A 19,429-nucleotide genomic window follows, 5' to 3' on the forward strand; every position below is an offset into this window, starting at 1 on the left:
AGTCAAGGTTGTCAATCATCTTTCCCAAAGTATGACCAATATTTCTGAAAATGAGATTTCTCGTTGGTTGAAATTTATGCTCAATTATGCATTGTTCTCATTTCTACCATTTTGTCCTCTTTAAACAATATATTACATGCTTATGACACATGCTCAGAAGTCTAAGAGTAAGCCAAATTGTTGTACACCAATGATACTCAATTTCTTTATGGTGTGTGTCAAAATCTCCTCAATATTGTTGTCGGTAGATGTCTTGATGGTACAATGGCTGAAAATTTGGATAAAATTCATGCTCTTATTCATGATTTTAATGAATTATTGCCTCTTGCATCCACTCTTTTCATAAGAACTTGAGCAAAGGTTCAAGTTCTTCATGTTATTGGCCTTGAATGGACTTCTTGATGATTACTCTCATGTTCGTTATCAAATTTGGGAATCCCCTCTTGTGCCCAATTTTATTTCCATTTGTTTTATCCTTTTATGTGTGCCAGGTAAGTCATCCGCTAATATACTTGCTTCTGCGGATGACTCTTTTGCTTTGGTCTCTCAACGTGATGACTGTAATCACATTCGCAAGCCGAGCAAGGGGCATCGTTAGAAGTGTGAACATAGTCATAAACTAGGCCATAGAATTTAAAGGTGTGCCCTACAAGGTCGTTCTCCTTGATCTATGGTAGTAGTCCAAATTACTCTCTCGGAACATATATTGTGGGTGCCATACTTCATTTGGTACTCTTTCATCTGATACCTCAAGACAACTTGCTATTTTCAATGAATTTTCAAATGATATGAGGATCGTCAGAACTCTAGTTCCACGATTTCTATTGCACATATAGGTACATCTTTTGATGGTCTCACTCACTCTACTTCCCTTGGACCTTGGGTTATAAACTCAGGTGCCACAAATCACATTACTCGTAACAAATCTTTTTTCTCTTTCCTATCTAGTACAGGTTATTTACCTTCAGCTACCATGGCCAATAGATCTCAGGTTTCATCACATGGTGTTGGTACTATTAATCTTTATCCACCTTTATCTATTGATAATTTTTTATGTCCTTAGGTCTTCATTTAATTTACTATCCATTATCCATTAGTCGTCTCACCCACTCCCCTGATTGTGTTATTTCTTTTACCAAAGATACTGTTTATTCTCTTGTTTTTTATCTCCTGCGAACCTCTACACAAGTTGGCACGATTATGGATTCTCCATCTCTCATTCATGCACAATTGGGTCATCCTGGTCTTGCCAAGATGCAACACCTTGTTTCAAGTTTCTCCAATTTATAAAGTTTGTCTTGTGAATCATGTCAATTATGGAAACAATTTGTAGTTATTTTCCTAAGAGTATATCACAATGTGCTTCGTCCCCTTTTGCCTTAGTTCACTTAGATATTTAGGACTAAGTTGTGTTATATCCAATTTAGAATTTTAGTATTTTGTTATTTTTATTGATGATTATTCAAGATGTAGTTAAGTGTTTTTAATGAAAAATCTTTCTAAGTTGTTTTATATATTTCAAACCTTTTACAATGAAATTAAAAATAAATTTTGAATTTTTGTTCGAATTTTGACATGAGTATCTTTCTCATTCTCTTAAAATTTTTATGGTTTCTCATGGTATTCTTTATCAAACCTCATGTGCTTATACACCTCAACAAAAATGGGGTGGTTGAGCACACAAATATACATCTTGGTAAAAAAAAACTTCGTACAATTTTAATCCATGGAGATATTCTTCAGCGATTTTGGGGTGACGATGTTCTTAATGCGTGTTATCTCATTAATCGCATGTCATCTCCAATTTTAGATAACAAAATTCCACATTCTATTTTATTTCCTCGTGATCCTCTCCATATCCTACCTTTCAAAGTGTTCGAATCACATGCTTTGTTCATAATTTTAGTTCTTGTCTTGATAAATTATGCAATTGTCCACTTGATGACTCACTTTATATGGCCTCAAACAGTCTCCCGGGGCCTTGTTTAGAAAATTTAGTAATGTTAAACAATTTGGTATGATTTGTAGTGAGGCAGATCACTTAGTTTTTTATTGTCACTCAAGTACAAAGTGTATCTATCTATTAGTCTATGTTGGTAACATTGTTCTTAAAAACAGTGACCACCATGACATCTCAGAAGTATAGCCACAACTTTGTCACCACTTTCAAATCAAAGATCATGGAAAACTCAGATATTGCTTGGACTGAGATAGCACAATCCAACAATGGATTGTTATCTCGCAAATGTAGTATGCATTGGATATGTTGACACACCCATAGATCCTAATGCCAAGCTCCTATCTAATAAGGGGGAGCCTCTCTCAAACAAGTACAAAAGATTAGTTGGAAATTTGAACTATGTCAATATGCAGGTCGTTGAAATGCAATCAATCATATAATGAAGTACATTAAAGGTTCTCCGGGGAAAGCTTTGCTAATATGGTCACAAAAACCATACTAAAGTTGTTTGTTATTTAGATGCTGATTGGGCAAGATCTCCTTCTGATAGAAGATCCCCATCGGTGATAACTTAATCTCTTGGAAGAGTAAGAAACAAAATGTTGTGGCGAGATCTAGTGAAGAAGCAAAATATAGATCTATGCCCTCAACTACTTGTGAACTTATTTAGTTTAAACAACTACTTAAATAGTTGCAATTTGGAAAGGTCATTCAAACGACACTTATATATGACAATTTCAATATAAGCTCTAATCTCCGAAAGAACCAAACATATTGAGATTGATTGTCATTTTATTTGAGAAAATATTGTATTTGGAGACATCAAACGACACTTATATATGACAATTTCAATATAAGCTCCAATCTCCGAAAGAACCAAACATATTGAGATTGATTGTCATTTTATTTGAGAAAATATTGTATTTGGAGACATCAAGAGCGAGTTTGTTAATTCGAATTATCAATTAGCATATACTTTCACTAAATCATTATATGGGCCTAAGAGTGATTATATTTGTAAAAGAATGAGTACATACAATTTATATCATATGCACCAACTTGAGAGGGAGTGTTAAATATAACTACCAATGTAATGGGCTTAGCCCATATTTTTTGTATGATTTTTTCTTTATATAAACATAACTCTATGTGTTCAATAGAGACAAGGAATTTATCCTATGTTTCTTTTCCTTTATTTTAATAATATATATGTTTGGGTAAATAGTTAGTTAAGGTTATCAAACCATAGGGTTAACTCTTAAACCCTTATTTGTTTAAGACTCCACTAAAGGGTCACAAGTTGACTCGTGAGTAGACTCGTTTTTATTAAACGTTTTTATTAAACTCGCAGTAGACTCGGTGCAAACTTGCAAGTTCGAGGTTTAGTCACCGAGTTCTAAAAAAAAGCCCAAAACGGTTCTCATCTTCATCACCGAGAGCCGCTGTTGTCCTCACCTTGTTGCGCCGCATGCCGCCTAGCCTCACAACGCCGCATGCCTGACAATGTTGCACGCCTTGTAGGTTTCATGGGGCTTTGTGTAAAGGGTTGGGAAATTAGGACATATTGGGTTTAGGGTTAGGGATTTTTAAATTGGGTTGGGGCTTTTTAGTTGATTGGGTTTAGGGTTATTTTTAGGTTGGGTTTGGGGATTTTTGGGCAGATTGGGTTTCTTTTAGATTTTTGGCATATTTGTTGGTGATTTTTTATTTAGTGGGATTAAATTTTTTGTATAAAGTAGACTCTTACGAGTCGGGTGTACAGACCTCCCACAAGTTTGAGTAGATTCTCGAGTCTGATAACCTTGGTTCAATATAACAAGTATTGACATATTTCGTTTATAGTACAATTAGAAAACAATAAGATATTAGTACAAAAACTTTAATTTTGTTAGTTTTGTTTGAACTTCGTTAATGGTTGAGGTAATTAAGCACGTGTTTGATGTTTAGTAATTGCTACATATGTTTATTAAAGGAAAATTAACGTTAATATGCAATTAACCTTTCGTTAATATGTAATGAAGACTGCGGATTTAGAATGCATGTGAGTAGAATTGGGATAATTGCAAAATTAATTACATATTAATGTTAATTTTCCCTTTACTAAACGTACGTGACAATTACTAAAGACCAAATATGTGCTCAATTATCTCAATCATTAATGGAATTCAAACAAAACTATCAAAATTAAAGTATAAATATGTGTGTGTCTGTGAATGTGTAACTAAGAAATATCTTAAATGTCTATTTGATATCTAACTAATATATATTTGCTATTGGATTCAAATCCAGTTCTATTTTAGAATATAGAGAGATACTTCCAGTCATTATTATGTCCAAGTTGAAGATAAAACCTCTATCCTTGATCAAGATATACAAGAAGAGAACCATTTGTTTATATTTTTATTGCCAAAATATTTAAGGAAGGAAACACAAATAACAAATTTTCAGGGACTAAAAGGTAAGAAAGAACTCATTAATTACTAGTGTAAGAAGTGTTGCAAGTGGATTGGCGAGTCTCACACCATTTAATTAAGTCTTCACATGTTGCTAAAGGCATACAAGGAGTAGATGAACTAGTGGTGTATGAGCAACAAGTGACTTAAGAGTAGATTTTCAGCAATATTAGGTGAACAAGGGAGTTTCCAATGCAACATCCAACACTTGTAATTGGTCCATCCATATGTGGTGGCAATGTTTTTTGGAGTACTTTTAGAATTACCTAAGCGAAAGTGTCCAAAATTATTACTCTTTGATGCAAAAGTATTTTCCTCTGTAGGAGAAGTATGTGTGTTTGTGTTGATTTCTTGAGAATATGGAGGAGTGCAAATGACGTGGAAGTTGTAGAAGGGCTTATCGGTGATCCCAAAATCTGATAACAGGTAGCAACATACTCTTATGGCAGCCCAATTACTTGTGGATTATTTTGATCAAAATTTCACAAGGAGGATATTGATCAAAATCACCACAACGTCATAAGAAAAAGAGGAGCCTTCAAAGGTTATGAAAAATCAAGCCAAAGGGTTCAAAGAGAGACACAAAAAGGGTTGGCAACTTATAAACCAGATGATGGTATCACCAGAAAAGGGCACACATGTTGATCTGGTGTGAGCATGAGAAACATTTTCCAATGAGAGATAGTGCACAAAAATGCACGTGGAGATGATAAAGTGGGATTAAAAGCTTTGGAACTTAAAAACGCAGTGGTTTCCAGAGGATGCTAACTCCGGTTATGGAGGCATAGTGTTGAAAAGAGGTCATAGTGATAGGGAAATGGGATAGATAGAAGTCGGGAGTTGTAATGTTCATACGAGAATTTCTTGAAAGAAAGGATCCAAAAAATATCCTAAATTAGTGATACCATATTGAAAGACTTTATCTTAATGTTGTGCGTTGCGCACACATGCATCTGATTTATAATGACATATTAGAGTACAATAAAATCTGTCAAAGTTCCTTCTTATTTATAATTAGTACAGTAAAAATCAGTAAAAAATACACAAGAATAAATCAAATCCCTGAATTGTAGAGACTGATCCCTGATTTCTAGCAACATCAATTTCCATAGTTGACATGTAACCAATGCCCTATCTAATGAATACAATATTGGATTTTTTCATATAGTATAACGATTATCATAATGACTATGCATGTCTGGCTCTAGGCAAAAAAACAAACAAATCTATATATCATTTCATCGAGTATGAAAGATAACAGAAAAAGTAACTGGTTTAAGAAATGCATGTCACTCTTCAACAAACAAGACAGTATATTGCAGGACATAATGCTAATTATGTAGCCATATTAGGAATCCTATCTGAACCATTATACGTACCTGCAACACAGCTCACCACATCCTTGTGCTGCCGGATACTCTGTACCAATCTGCCATCACTTAATGATATGACCTGAAAACTGTTTTCCCAATTGCCACATGATATTAAGAAATTCTCAGAGGGTGTCTGCATTGTTGCAAAACATTGAGCTCCAAGTTCAACATTTTCAGGCACAGGAATCCCAATTTTGCGTGGAGAAAGAATGTCAGATCCAACTCCAAAGAATGGATCCTGCTGAAAATTAGAGATTGTTTCATTACTCTTGAAACCAAACATAGATCTAATAAAAAACAATCCTAGTTTTTCAGTATCTGATGACACTAAGCCTAACCTGGGAACCAGAAAATGTAAAATTTCCACCAGACTGCAGTTGAGTTGTCAACCACATTTTAACCGACAAGTTGAGATCCTCGTTTACAATGACAATACTTGAGTCCATCAGACTAACATACAGTAAAGCAGATGAATATTGATTTGTATTACAAACAACGGAAGTCAAACTGATAGAATCAGGAGCAAAGTACAGAGGATGTGCAATTGGAATAGGTGGCCCTCTTCTTGGGTGTTTCTTACGAAATATCTGGATTGGAGTCTGACCAAAGTTGGCTATCTGGTCTTCAATAGCTGCTCTTTGCAAATCATCTTCCATCGTTTCCAGATCAACAGCACCTTCATAAGTCAAATAGTAGAAGATGTTCGCTGCCTATAATCCAATGTTAATATTTTAACAACTCAACTATACAGAACTTTTTAGTTTTTCCAATTCTAATTTACACTGATTGCCATAATTTTTTTGATCTTCACATACCTCTACAGCAGGTTTTCCACGTTGTTTGTAACCAAATACCAAATCTATCCAGTGATGAAGATTTGAGCTAACATACTCACTTTCTAGGGCCTCCCGATTTCTCCTAATGAATTCTTCAGGTGAACCCTGTGCAAATAATTTATAAAATTATAACGAAGTCCTTTCCCTTCAGTAAATTAGAATTAGTTACTGAAATAATATGTGGCTTGTATTGTACTATTTGTTGTAAAGATTTCAAAATTAAAAAGATATAATTGTAACAGAAACATGCATTAAACAGGGTTAATAATAGCTTCGTCTTCCAGTGTGAGAAGAGAACAAAAGAAAAAAAAGATTAAAACATCAAACATCTTAGTGAGTAGATATACAATATTATCTCAAAAAGCCCTAGTGAGTAGATATACAATATTATCTCAAAAGGTTGTGACATGTGGTACTCTAGCACTTAACTAAATCCATATATCCAAATATGTCCCCAAGGAATCATTAGTTAGCACGTTGACAACTTCAGTGCAGTGAACCTGTCAGCAAGTTTGGTGACTATGGAAACTCCTTTGTAAAGACAGAAGTGAAAGACAACAGAAGTAACATGTTTACAGGACCAAACTGCATATTATAATTATTGTTGTTGTGTCATCCTCATTTTATTTTACACGTTTTAAGTTTGTTAGATATTATTAGATATAATTAAATATTATTAGATATTTCATATTTATATAATGAGCTTAGTCTATATGTTTCTTTCTTTATATAAACATAATCCTATGTGTTCAATACACACAAGGAATCTCGTTTGGCTGTCGGAGCCTTCATCTATGTTGCTGCCACCACTTGACCGGTGAATGGATTTTTGCTTATTCTCTATGGCTTCTTATGGTCCCTCTTCCGCTTCCGCTACCACTGATTGTACTCGCCCTCACAAGTCGGGGAAAGGGCATCACAAGTGTGACCATTGTGGCAAACTTGGTCACAAAATTGACAGATGTTATGCTTTACATGGTTGTCCTCCTAAATCTGTTGCGGTTGCCCAAACTGTTCCTGTGCAACCTTCTACTGTGGACCACACTTCATTTGATACCCCAGGCCAGCCTGCTATTTTCAAATAATTTCTTAAATGGTATGAGGATCGTCAGAACCCTAGTTCCATTGCTTTTGTTGCACATTCAGGTACATCTTTTGTTGGCCTCACTCACTCTACTTCCATTGACCCTTGGGTTCTAGATTCAGGTGCCACAGATCACATTACGGGTAATCAATCTTTTTTCTCTTCCTTATCTACTACGGGTAATTTACCTTCGGTTACCATGGCTAATGGATATAGGGTACCATCACATGGTGTTGGTACTATTAATTTTTTCCTTCTTTGTCTATTGATAATGTTTTCTATGTCCATGGGTCTCCATTTAACTTATTATCCATTAGTCATTTCACTCATTCCCTTAATTGTGTTATTTCTTTTACCAAAGATTTTGTTTCTTTACAGGACCGGAGTTCGGGACAGATGATTGGCACCGGATGTGAGTCTCATGGACTTTATCAGCTCAGATCTGTGCACATGTTCGGTTGGTTCATCCTAGTCTTGCCAAGATGCAGCAGCTTGTTCCAAGTTTGTCTAATATATCTAGTTTATCATGTGATTCGTGTCAATTAGGGAAACACATTCGTAGTTCTTTTCCTAGTAGTGTCTCACAATGTGTTTCATCTCCTTTTGCCTTAGTTCACTCTGACATTTGGGGACCAAGTCGTATTAAGTCTAATTTAGAATTTTTGTATTTTGTTACCTTTATTGATGATTATTTAAGATGTACTTGGGTATTTTTTATGAAAAACCATTATGAGTTGTTTTCTATATTTCAAATATTTTACAATGAAATTTAAAAATCAATTTGAAATTTCCATTCGAATTTTGCGCAGTGATAATGGACGTGAGTATCTTTCTCATTCTTTTAAAAATTTTATGGCTTTTCATGGTATTCTTCATGTGCTTATACACTTCAACAAATGGGGTAGCTGAGCATAAGAATAGACATCTTGTTGAAACAACTCGGTGATGCTGTTCTTAGTGCATGTTATCTCATTATTTGCATGTCATCTTCAGTTTTAGATGACAAAATTCCTCTTTCTATTTTGTTTCCACATGACCCTCTCCACTCTTTACCTCCCAAAGTTTTTGGGTCCACATGCTTTTTACATAATTTTAGTCCTGGTCTAGATAAATTATCTCCTAAGTCACACAAATTTGTCTTTTTAGGGTTCACTAGATCACAAAAAAGATATAAATGTTTCTCACCTCTAAACCATTATTTTATTTCAACAGATGTCACCTTCCGTGAATCTTCCCTTTACTTTAAGTTTTGTCCTTCTCCTTCTATGTCTTCATCTAATCAAGTTAATATTCCTCTTGTTGTGCCTAGTGCACCTAAAGATTCACCACCGCCACCAACTCCTCAGGTGTATAGTCGCCGTCAAACGTCATCGACCATTAGGTGACTGTCTTCTAGTGCCAACACCTCGTCCCCCTTCGGCTCCGACAGTTGAACCTTCGATAATTGAATCTGATCTTCGTATTGCTATCCGTAAAGGTATACGTTCTACTCGTAATCCCTCTCCACATTATACTACTTTGAGTTACCATAGACTATCTCAACCCTTTTATACTTGCCTTTCGTCTATTTCTTCTATATCCATTCCAAAATTTATAGGTGATGACTTAGCTCATCCTGGTTGGCGTTAGGCCATGCTTGATGAAATGAATGCACTTTAGAATAATGGAACTTGGGAACTTGTTCCTTTACCATCTAGGAAATTTGTTGTTGGTTGCTGGTGGATTTTTGCTATCAAAGTTGGTCTTGATGGTACTATTGATCGTCTCGAAGCTCGTCTTGTGGCTAAGGGTTATACCCAAATTTTTGGTTTAGACTATGGTGATACTTTTTCTCAATGGCAAAGATGACTTCGGTTCGCTTATTCATAGCCATGACTGCCCTTCAACAATGGCCTCTTTATAAATTAGATGTAAAAAAATGCTTTCATAATAGGATTTGCAGGAAGAAATTTATATGGAGCAACCTCCTGGTTTAGTTGCTCAGGGGGAGTCTTCTGGATTGGTATGATGTCTTCGTAAATCCTTATATGGCCTCGAGTAGTCTCCTAGGGCTTGGTTTGGAAAATTTAGCAATGTTGTTCAACAGTTTGGTATGACTTGCAATGAAACAGATCATTCAGTTTTTTATAATAACTCGAGTGCTGGGTGTATCTATCTTGCATATGTTGATGACATTGTTCTTACAGGCAGTGATCACCATAGCATCTCACATGTAAAAAACACCTTTGTCAAAACTTTCAGACCAAAGATCTTGGCAAACTCAGATATTTCTTAGGGATTGAGATAGTACAATCCAATACTGGTATTGTTATCTTTCAAAGAAAATATGTATTAGATATTTTGGAGGAAATTGGGTTGATGAATTCGAAATTTGTTGATACTCCCATGGATCCCAATATCAAACTTCTACCCAATCAGGGGAAGCCTCTTTCAAATCCTGAGAAGTACAAAAGATTAGTTGAAAAATTAAACTCTCACTGTTACACGTCCTAATATTTCCTTTGCAGTCAGTGTGGTTAGTCAATTTCTTAATTCTCCATGAGAAGATCATTGGAATGAGATCGTATATTGAAGTACATTAAAGACTCTCATGAAAAAGATTTGTTATATGGTCATAATAACCATACTAAAGTCGTTTGTTATTCAAATGCTGAATGGGCAGGATCGCCGTATGATAGAAGATCAACTTCCAGTTATTGTGTTTCCATTAATGATAACTTGAACTCTTGGAAGAGCAAGAAACAAAGTGTTGTGGCGAGATCTAGAGCTATGGCCTCGGCTACTTGTGAGCTTATTTGGCTTAAACAGTTACTTGAAGAATTGCAATTTGGAGAGGTCACTCAAATGACACGATGTGATAATCAGGCTGCTCTTCATATTAGCTCAAATCCAGTTTTTCATGAAAGGACCAAACATCTTGAGATTGATTGTCATTTCATTCGAGAAAAGATTATATCGGGAGATATCAAGACTGACTTTGTAACTCTTATGATTAATTAACAAATATTTTTACTAAACTCTAATGATTGATTAGATTTGTAACAAGTTGGGTACATATGATCTATATGCACCAACTTGAGGGAGAGTGTTAGATATTATTAGATATAATTAGATATTATAAGATGTTTGTGTTGGGCCTATCGTGCCACCCGCTATCGGGCCACTATTGGACCACCCATAATATATAGTCCCACGCACGAGTTGGTAGTTTCGGCGTGAGGGGGTGTGTTGGAGATCCCACATCGACTAGAGATTAGAGCCTTTCATTGTATATAAGTGGGTGCAAACCTCAACCTCATGAACCGGTTTTATGGGGTTGAGTTAGGCTTAAAGTCCACTTTGTAATATGGTATCAGAGCCATTTTGAGCCTATCCTAGCGAGTGTTTGTGTTGGGCCTATCGTGCCACCCGCTATCGGGCCGCTATCGGACCACCCATAATATATAGTCTCACGCACGAGTTGGTAGTTTCGGCGTGAGGGGGTGTGTTGGAGATCCCACATCGTCTAGAGATTAGAGCCTTTCATTGTATATAAGTGGGTGCAAACCTCAACCTCATGAGCCGGTTTTATGGGGCTGAGTTAGGCTTAAAGTCCACTTTGTAATATGGTATCAGAGCCATTTTGAGCCTATCCTAGCGAGTGTTTGTGATGGGCCTATCGTGCCACCCGCTATCGGGCCGCTATCGGACCACCCATAATATATAGTCTCACGCACGAGTTGGTAGTTTCGGCGTGAGGGGGGTGTGTTGGAGATCCCACATCGTCTAGAGATTAGAGCCTTTCTTTGTATATAAGTGGGTGCAAACCTCAACCCTATGAGCCAGTTTTATGGGGTTGAGTTAGGCTTAAAGTCCACTTTGTAATATGGTATCAGAGCCGGATTGATCCTATCCTAGCGAGTGTTTGTTGGGTTTATCAGACCACCATCCATAATATGTTATCTCACGCACGAGCTTCTATCTATCACTCTCGGCGTGAAGGGGGTGTGTTGGAGATCCCACATCGACTAAAGATCATTGTATATAAGTGGTTGCAAACCTCACCTCATTGAGCCGGTTTTAGGGGGTTGAATTAGGCTTAAAGTCCACTTCTTAACATAAGATTTTATAGATATTGTTAGATATTTCATATTTATGTAATGGGCATATGTTTATTTTCCTATATAAACATAACCCTATGTGTTTATTAATATACACAAGAGATTTATCCTATTCTTTCTTTTTCTTTATTAAAGTTGAACTTGCTCTAGTGATGATTTTAAATAGAAAGGCACAACTCAATCTGATGGGGCACATTTTCTCAAAATAAGCTTTAAAATCCAAATATGTCTTCTATCACTTATACGTAACTTTGATCACAAATTAGAACAGGATTATTCAACTCAAATCTCTTTGGTGCAAGGTCACAGTATATGTCGAAGCAGTTTAAAATTGCATTTGTAGGGTTAGGGTTTAAGGTTTAAATAACTGTAATAAATATAAGCCAAAACAAATAATACAGGTCACCTTTCAGGCTATTGAATTCAAAATATAAAACACAATAATCCTTGCTGAGGAAACTCAATGGAGTTAGCTGGGAGTGGGGAATTACACAAGTAGACGACGTATAATTCTTATCATACCATCATAAATTTACCCAAACATGTAAAAATTACTAATAAGTGATCATTTTATTAAAATAAAGCACTTTTTCTTTAAAAAAGTTTAGACAAATAGATCTATTGTTTAGCCATTTAGTTGGTTTTACAAAATTTATGTACCTTAGCCCAGGGAGGCAGGCCAACATCCACAATAGGTTCACCATCCTGTTTAACTCCTAGATGATAAGAGTTTGAATTGACAAGAAATTCGGGCATGTAGAAGAACTCAGGTATTAACTCCTTCACATCACTAGTATTTGTAAGGCAATTTCTGTAGGTGCTCTCAATGCTTTGAAAAAGACGGTCAGCATGATCAAATTTACCACCCTGACAACACCAATAAAAACGCAAAAGAAAAATTAATCATGATGTGTAGTAAATATAGCAAAACTGAAAAAACAGAAAGACAATAGAAAGAAATTGACAATAGACACAGAAGGCAAAGAACGTAGCTCTTAGCTGTCATACTTAAGCACCACGAAAACAAAAGATTCATACAAAAAGGTATACACAAAGTCATTGTAAATAGAGATTATTGGTAATTAGGAACAAATAACCCTAGAATCATCACATTCATTCCATTAGATTTTATTTCCTTTTTAAAGAGAATGCAATTATTAACTATAAAATAATTGAAACTTTAATTAGCATGATTGCTATTACTAATACTTTTCTTCATTTCCTCTCATTATTCAAGTTGATATCAGAGCTCTTGACATTGGAGGCTGTGTTTCGGCTATCACCATCCTTGAATGGTATAGAAAAGTGTCTCCCATAGTGACGATCACATCGACAACAATCATGTCACCAATCAGAAATACCATGTGCCACCACTGTTTGTAGATTCTGCATCATGCTCCAACTGTTACCACCCACCACCACCACAAATAGGGTCACAAAGACCCTTCAAGTACATTCGAAGTTTGCCTTTTTTCCTCAATGGCCAAGGTGAATTCACTCTTATGGGCCTAATGATCTTCCAAAGGTAGTGGGTACCAATTGGTTTGACGAGGAAATTTATTTGAAGTGAAGCTAGTACATTTGGAGGATTCTAAAAGGAGAGTCAAGATCAAACCACATCAATAGTGCAAGATCAGAGTCAAACAACACTAATTTTGAGAGTTGGGATAATTAAGATTCATTTATCATGACTGGATGTGACATTCCATGGTACCTAAGATAAGATAAAATTATATATTTTATGCCTCTGCTAAAGAAGTTTTGGAGAAATGGACCAAAGAACAAGGTAGGGTTATTCCAGAAATGAAAGTGGACTAATTGTCCTGAAGGAAATCCTTCTATACATGAAAGAAATTAAAGAAATGATGCGGGACATCAAAAAGAGTGATAAGATGTCAGAGGTAGGAGAGAATATGGTAAACGAGGAGGAAAAGAAGGAAGAAAGATCAGGGAACAGTAACAAATCTTATGAGGAAGACGAAAGAGAGCTGAAACCGTGGGCAAGAAGGGTGGAATTACCCATCTTGGAGGGGGCAGATCCGATGGAAGAGACAATAAGCGACGAAGAAGGGAATGTTAATACGTATCAGAATGCCTCTTCCAAATTTTATATAAAGGAGGCACAGGAATAACAACACGCACGAAGAACTACAAGGGAAGAAATGGGCAGGCCTCTTTTAGTTTGGCTAGCAATGTATATAAGGAATCTTCCAAAACAACAAGGGATGTCCGGTCAGGAGGGAGCACAGAGCACTGGAGAGGGATCAAGAAACAGGGTATCTCAGACCCTTCCTTATCCAAAATATGTTAGAAGGAGGAATGTTTCTCATTGCGGAAGTGCTTATGGTTCAAAGAATTGGTGTCTTGATAAGAATTTGCAAGTGGTTATTTGTTCGAAAGATGAGGGAGTACCTAAGGAAATGAAACAAAGTGAGATGGGCGAAATTGTTGAAAATGTGGAAGAAGGATACAAGGGGAGGGAGTGTAAGGAGATGCAATTAGGGCCCCTAATCAGTTCAAGAAGCATTAAAGTATGAGAATTGAGTTCAAACCATGAATGAAGAGATGGTGAAAAGAACCCAACATGGGAAGTTGATAGGCCACTAAATCAAAAGGAAATAGGATACAAATGAGTTTATAATGTAAAGTATAAATCTAATGGCACATTAGACTGTTACAAATCAAGGTTGGTTGCTAAAGAATATACTGTTAGAATCATTCTCTCATTGGAGGCCTATTTTGGTTGGGAATTCCAACAATTTGATGTGAAAAATGCTTTCCTACATACACATTTAGAGGAAGAATTCTACATGGAAATCCCTCCAAGTTTTAGGTCTTTTGAAGAGGGGAATTAAGAGTCCAGGTTGAAGAAAGCCTTTTACGAAGTCAAGTAGTCACCCAATGCTTGGTTTGATAGACTCATTCAGGTTATGATCTCCATGGGGTATAGCTGACACTGTTCATGAAGCATTCCCCAAAAGGTAAACTTACTTTACTCTTGGTCTACGTTGATGATGTGATTGTTGCAAGAGATGATGAACATGAAAAACAAATCTTGAAAGAAAAGCTTGTTACTAAGTTTGAAATGAAGAATCTAAGAAAATTAAAGTACTTCCTTAGGATAAAAGTAGCTTACTTGAAAAAAGGCATCTTTATCTCCCAAAGAAAGACGACTGGAGTTCCTATGGAACAAATCCATATAATTGGAAGTGATGAAGGTAGATCTATTGTGAATATCAAAGACCTGTGGGGAAGCTCATTTACTTAGCTAACACCAGATCTAACATAGCTTATGTTGTGAGTGTAGTTAGTCAGTTTATGTATAATCCAAGGGGGAGACATTTACAAGTGTTGAACAACATCCTTCAATATTTGAAGGCAGATTATGCAGGGTTTCTTGGGTGGAAATTTGTGGACTTAGAGAAGTAAGAAACAACACGTTGTTGCAAGGTCTAGTGTGTGAATTGTTAAGGTTGAGAATTGTTATGTGAAGAGTCTATGATTTTTTAATGTGATAGTAAGTCAGCTATTAGCACTAATCATAATCCAATTCAGCATGATACGACCAAACATATAGAGATAGATCAACACTTTATTAAAGAGAAATTGCATAGTGGCCTTATCACTACTTATGTCCCATCTGGGCTTCTGTTGGCAGACTTGTTCACAAAAGATCTTCCCACTAAATGATTTCATGATCTCACATGCCCTTGTTTGGCTGAAAGTGGAAAGAAGTTACTTCTCCTTTGGGTCAAACTATATTATGAACATGCTATTAGTCATAAACTCCCCTATATATATGTGTCACCTATATATTTGTCATCTTATTAGATTAAAACAAGCAGTTCCAGTCCAGTACTAAACTTAATTCTCAGAATAAATAAGTACTTATTCTTTTAAATCACATCATAATATATGAAAGTTATGGTTACTTACCTAAACATTATACAATTATTATCTTTCATTATATTATTTTCTATAAAAAAAGGGGTAAGGAAAACTGTAGCACAATGATTGCAGGACACTTCTTGCTAGACTAAAAGTAGTAGGTAAATTTTTTTAAAATAAAGTGTTCTAATAAAGCACTTCGTGTGATACCTGTAGATTACGGTGAAGAGATGTAAAGGGCTCTAATCTAAGAAGGTAATAAAGCACAATGCCCATACTTGAGTAATGAGATCCATAGTAGAAACTGCATCAATAGATAAACACCAATACATGAGACTAAGTTATCTATCCATATATATTTCATAAATAAAGCATCACTACAAATCTTAGATTAAAACAGACTAATTACCTGGGTATATCAGGGTCACAGAAATTACGGTATCTATCTTCAAATACCTAAATATAAGAAGCATACAATAAGGTCTGATATACACCAAGTCTGATATAAAAAAAAAAATAGATCAAACTGATTTCTATTTTAAACACTAACCTCAAATCGTTTAGTATCAAGCGCTCCAACAGGCTTTGAGAGATCTCGAAATGTAGATGATTTGTTAAAATCAAGAACCTCTGATGAGTGGTCAGCCAAGACCCAAGGAAAAACGGGATATTGGGTCAAATCATTGTAAGATCTTCCAGTAAGTGTATTGAGAATCATTAAATACTCAAAGTTTGTTATCTCCCTTTTCCTCCAGTTTTCTCTGGCAGTTTCTGCCATTTCCTGTGCCACTCGCCGATCAACAAAACTAATAGATCCACTCTTGTCCTTTCCACTTCCTTTGGGAAATGAAAATTCGTTTCTTGTAGTGACTATCAAGTTTCCTATATCTTTTGCATCCTTCAGTGATGCAAAGTTTAAAAACACTGGGGCAACTGAATCACTAAAGAAAATCTCTATTGCAGTGAATCTGAGCAAATACCGTGTCCAATGAACAGCTTTTATCTAATATGATCATAATGAGACAAAGAATCATCCAAAAGAAAAGAAAAAAAGGATATCAATATTCAATTAGCATAGTGCAAAAGAACATGCAAAGAAAATGATACCAGCAAACCAACCTTGGCTACACTCCATCTTCGATGTCGTTTAACACATCTCATAAGTTTAGTAGGTCCATTTCCATTTATCAGTTCTACATGACCAACTGCTGTTCCCTTTTGAGGATCCATACCAGAAACAGGCCACTTATATGATCTTTGTTTTATATCAGACTTGGTGAGATCAGAATTAATTGAGGCATCAAAGTTTCTAAAAACAGATGACCCACCAGTACCCTCTACCAAGAATTGAGCAAAGAAATGTAAGACATTTTTCATCACTGCCAAATGACCAGCTAATTTTCTCTTTGGGGTGACAAGAACACAAGGAATCGATACAAGCACCTGAAAATTAAAATTAGGCATATCAGCAATACGTTTCAGACTACCTTTTTAATACCAAGAGACCATATTCCATCATACCACATACCTCACTAGCTTCTGTTTCAGGAGTAGAGGAAGTATCTTTTCGTTCTTGCACAATATCCTTTCTGTCACTGACATCTTTGATTAAGTCTAAGGATTGACAGTCTGAATGATCACCAGGAGTTTGTGTCTTCTGTCCACTTATATCAGTATTGGCTTCATTTATGTCCAAAGTTCCCTCATCAGTTATTTTTCTTATCCCTTTCAGTAAGAGTTGCTTCATTTGGTCAGGTATATTACCCACAAAACCATGATTACTTTCATTAATAGGAGTAGCAACCCCACTACCAGTGGAAGAAAGAGGACTACATAGATTTTCGTCAAAGTGGTAATTTTGCCTTAGTTTTGGCCTGCGTCGCCATGTATCTTCTATCTTATCAAGTTTCCAGTGTGTTACAACGCAATTTGGAAAAGGTTTAGCAGACCATGGACCCCTCTCATCAATTAAAGAACGAAACATGTGTATCCATTTTTCCTGTATAAAAGCAACCCTAGTTTTTAACAAGCTGATTCAATTTAACATATTTTATAAAGGAAAAAGCAGGGTTCAAAAATACATAAATGTATTTTATGCTTACCGCGACATTTTGCTGCTTTTCCTCATAAGTCAGATTGAATTCAGCTAATCTGCTATCATCTGAAGCAAGAACAGAGTTCAAGCTGCTTTGTATATCATCTTCAAAAGCTTTCTTGCTGCTAGATTCTCCGGAGTTCTCATCTACTCTAGAATGAAGTTCCTGTATCTGTTGAGTGCGGTCCATTTTAGATGCCTTAATATATTTAGCCTCCTCACTGACCTGGAAAATTAAAGGCATCAAACAAAAACACAATGCCTCATGCAACAGAACATTCATTAACCATAGCCAAGTTGAATAATATTTCACTCATATTTAAGATGCCACCATGGTATAGAATGGAAAGAAACTAACAGTGAACAAAATTTAAATTAAGCAAAATAGATAATCAAGTATGAACACATTGTATCCATTATTTGACTAAAGGTTTTCGAGGAATCATCTTAATCAGTTTATAATAGACAATCTTCAAATAAGTTACAAAATCAGCTAATAACTTACAAAACAATTGATGAAATTTCACATGAACCAATGGGTTAATTTTGAACCCATAGCTTTGAAATGCCTATGATAAACATCATCCCAAACATGATAAACAACAAGTTGTTTGGACAGGTCCCGAACTCAAAAACAACAATTTCCATATGCTTGGTTCTGGAATGAAAAATTTATGGCATCAACACTCTAAAGGTTGCACAACACAACAGGAGTAGAGAAAGAAATGGACAGTTCCTTCAGTAGAGCTTCAATCCATAAAATTTCAGTAGAAGACTGCGCTAGACTTTGGTACTCAACTTTAGTGTTGGAACGAGCAATAACAGTTTACAAGACCACCATGAAGTGAGATCAGGGGCCAGAAAAACTGCTGATTCAGAAGTGGACTTTCTACCATCAACATCGGAGGCCCAGTCAGCATCATGACACAAGGCAATAATAGAAAGGGGCTTAGAAGCAAAAGCAGGTTGCATACGAAGACCATGACAAAAGGTACCTGTTGCATAATTAGGAGATAATTATTCCATAATTAGTGCAGATTTTGTTTTCTATTTATTAGGATAGATTTAGTATCTTTTGGTGATTTGATTGGATTTGTATAGCTTTAATTACCTATATTTTTTGTTTTAATTACCTATTATTTTCTTCCTTAATTAGATTATAAACGTATACAAAAATATATTCAATCTTTTTCTTTCAACTTGGTATCAGAGCTCTCGATCTGGAAGACCCTGCTTCTACAATTATTTTCTTTCTTTGGGCAGCCTTCATTGCTGCAACAATTTTTTTTTCTAGGCAGCCTTCATTGCTGCAATTATATTTTGTGGGCAACCTTCATTGCTGCAAATGTTTTTCCTTTTTCTCCATTAACCACCACCTTGCACCGTTGACCACCGCCGGAAACTGCTGCCGACCACCAGAAAATTTTTACAACTAATTTTTTTTTGTGTGAACATGACCAAATTTTGCCAATCTGCAAAAACTCAGTTGGTTTTGAGCTCTCATGGAATCCCTTAGTAAGACATCTAGCACTTGTTCCTTAGCTATGAGCAGTAAGAGTTCTAGTTTCTTATCATTTAATACTCTAGTACTGCAAATATTTGAATTATAGACTTTGGTGTTCTTGATCATATGACACCTC

At 35.8% G+C, this 19,429-nt stretch overlaps 1 protein-coding gene across 14 annotated transcripts in view; it reads right to left on the reverse strand.

Annotated features, from left to right (window-relative positions):
- Window positions 1-19,429, reverse strand: part of LOC137821749 (binding protein) — a 67,085-nt gene that overhangs the window by 3,700 nt on the left and 43,956 nt on the right. For 7 of the 14 annotated variants that reach the window (XM_090295299.1, XM_068626489.2, XM_068626491.1 and 4 more), the window contains 10 exons: window positions 17,797-18,015; window positions 17,223-17,693; window positions 16,814-17,137; window positions 16,245-16,697; window positions 16,104-16,150; window positions 15,905-15,998; window positions 12,467-12,673; window positions 6,602-6,727; window positions 6,125-6,496; window positions 5,793-6,027 (listed from right to left, as the gene is read on the reverse strand). In XM_090295299.1, coding sequence (XP_090151425.1) covers window positions 5,793-6,027; window positions 6,125-6,496; window positions 6,602-6,727; window positions 12,467-12,673; window positions 15,905-15,998; window positions 16,104-16,150; window positions 16,245-16,697; window positions 16,814-17,137; window positions 17,223-17,693; window positions 17,797-18,015 — 2,548 coding nt within the window. Of the gene's footprint in view, window positions 1-5,792; window positions 6,028-6,124; window positions 6,497-6,601; window positions 6,728-12,466; window positions 12,674-15,904; window positions 15,999-16,103; window positions 16,151-16,244; window positions 16,698-16,813; window positions 17,138-17,222; window positions 17,694-17,796; window positions 18,785-19,429 lie in introns of those variants that run through there. The other 7 variants (XM_068626493.2, XM_068626494.1, XM_068626495.2 and 4 more) reach the window with 5 other exon arrangements.

Source organism: Phaseolus vulgaris, chromosome 9 (assembly GCF_051622355.1).
Source record: "Phaseolus vulgaris cultivar YP4 chromosome 9, ASM5162235v1, whole genome shotgun sequence".
Taxonomy (NCBI): domain Eukaryota; kingdom Viridiplantae; phylum Streptophyta; class Magnoliopsida; order Fabales; family Fabaceae; genus Phaseolus; species Phaseolus vulgaris.